At 29.9% G+C, this 1810-nt stretch overlaps 1 protein-coding gene across 1 annotated transcript; it reads right to left on the reverse strand.

Annotated features, from left to right (window-relative positions):
- Nucleotides 1-261: 261 nt before the first annotated feature.
- Nucleotides 262-1082, reverse strand: LOC119610374. Its single transcript, XM_037965545.1, has one exon. It carries the CDS (start codon nt 960-962, stop codon nt 282-284), a length of 681 nt encoding a protein of 226 aa, XP_037821473.1. The 5' UTR covers nt 963-1082; the 3' UTR covers nt 262-281.
- Between the last annotated feature and the right edge of the window lie 728 nt (nt 1083-1810).

Raw genomic sequence — 1810 nt, forward strand, 5'->3', positions numbered from 1 at the left:
GTAGTTTCTTAAATAAGGCTCCAATTGAGAAACTAGTAAAAATCTATGATCACTCATATTCCCCACCAAAAATCAATTTTTATATGAGAAACTTAAACGATTTTTTGCACTATATATTTTTTGTTTTAAATAGTAATGAATAAAGATGATCTCAATTCTTTTTATAACAAATACACACTTTTTAAAAATAATAAATAAATAAAAAATTTTTATTATTTAACACCAACATTTAACTTAAAATAAAAAACAAATAAATAACTAATTAACACTTTAAAATTTCCTTATAATTTCTTATTATTATTATTAATCGATTTGTTGTTTTTTATTTCAATAAATTCATTCTCTTCATCTGCGTCATTTAGCGTGACCGAAGGCGGTGTTGCTCTTGTAGTGATCGTAATGGTTGTGCTGGTAAGTGGCCGTCTTGTGGATTTATTCAAAGTCAACGAGGTCTTATTATTTCTATTATTACCATTACTAATGTGGCCACTAGTTAAATTGACATCGATTTCATTTGGTCCCAAAGTCAATGTCTCATTTGGCAATGCATTTGTTGTCGTTGTAGTCGTGGGCTTATAATCCTCCCGCACCGGTTTACTGGTATCGGTATATTTATAAATAGAAAAATATGTCTGTATACGTTGGATAACACGTTCCAAAAATGGTGGAAATTTATGCTCAACACCATCACCATATATTTTCTGATTTAAATCATTTAAAGTGTTTTTCCCTTGAAGTGGTCTCGTTAAGCGTATGGCATTTAGTATGGTTTTAAAGATGAGTGCATCTTGCCAAATATTGGTAGAATTATTGAGAGTACTGCGCAATATTAAGGAACCATTGGGTTTTAATTCCAAAAAACCATCATCTGTATTGCTGAGTTTGGGATTTTGTATAATTGCCGCTTGCAGGGGTATGATCACCAGTGGGATTAGGAAAACTGTTAATTTCAATTTGTCCATTTTTAGAAAATTTTGCAAAACACTTTTCTTGTATTTTATTTATATTTATTTTTGAGTTTCTTTTAATGTTAAACCAGCTTTATTAATGGGTTTTTTAAAGAAATCCACTAGCTCTTATTGCTGCCAATGTTGTATTGACAATAATTGTAATGTTTTTTAGTGTGACTTGCATTGGTGATCACTTTTTTGGCCACGCATATTTTGAAAAGGTAAAAGAGTGTATATGAGATCGAGACCATGTTTGTTTGTATTTTTAGACCTTACACGACTATAGCAATAGCTGGGAGAGTATTATATGTTTGTGTTAAGGTTTGTAACGTTCAATAGAGTCTGATTCACTTAATGGGGCGGTGAATACATGTCTGTTAGCCCATGTTAATCTTTAAACTTATTTAACCAAAACTAAGTAACTAACTAGCTAACTAACTAACTAACTAACTAACTAACTAACTAACTAACTAACTAACTAACTAACTAACTAACTAACTAACTAACTAACTAACTAACTAACTAACTAACTAACTAACTAACTAACTAACTAACTAACTAACTAACTAACTAACTAACTAACTAACTAACTAACTAACTAACTAACTAACTAACTAACTAACTAACTAACTAACTAACTAACTAACTAACTAACTAACTAACTAACTAACTAACTAACTACTAACTAACTAACTAACTAACTAACTAACTTACTTACTAACTAAATAACTAGAACAGAACTAAAACAGAAATAGAACAGAACTAGAACAGAACTAGAACAAAACTAGAACAGAACTAGAACAGAACTAGAACAGAACTAGAACAGAACTAGAACAGAACTAGAACAGAACTAGAACAGA

The sequence above is a fragment of the Lucilia sericata genome, unplaced genomic scaffold, assembly GCF_015586225.1.
Source record: "Lucilia sericata isolate MDLA Ls3-8-SP2 unplaced genomic scaffold, ASM1558622v1 Contig001171F_arrow, whole genome shotgun sequence".
NCBI classification, from domain to species: Eukaryota; Metazoa; Arthropoda; class Insecta; order Diptera; family Calliphoridae; genus Lucilia; species Lucilia sericata.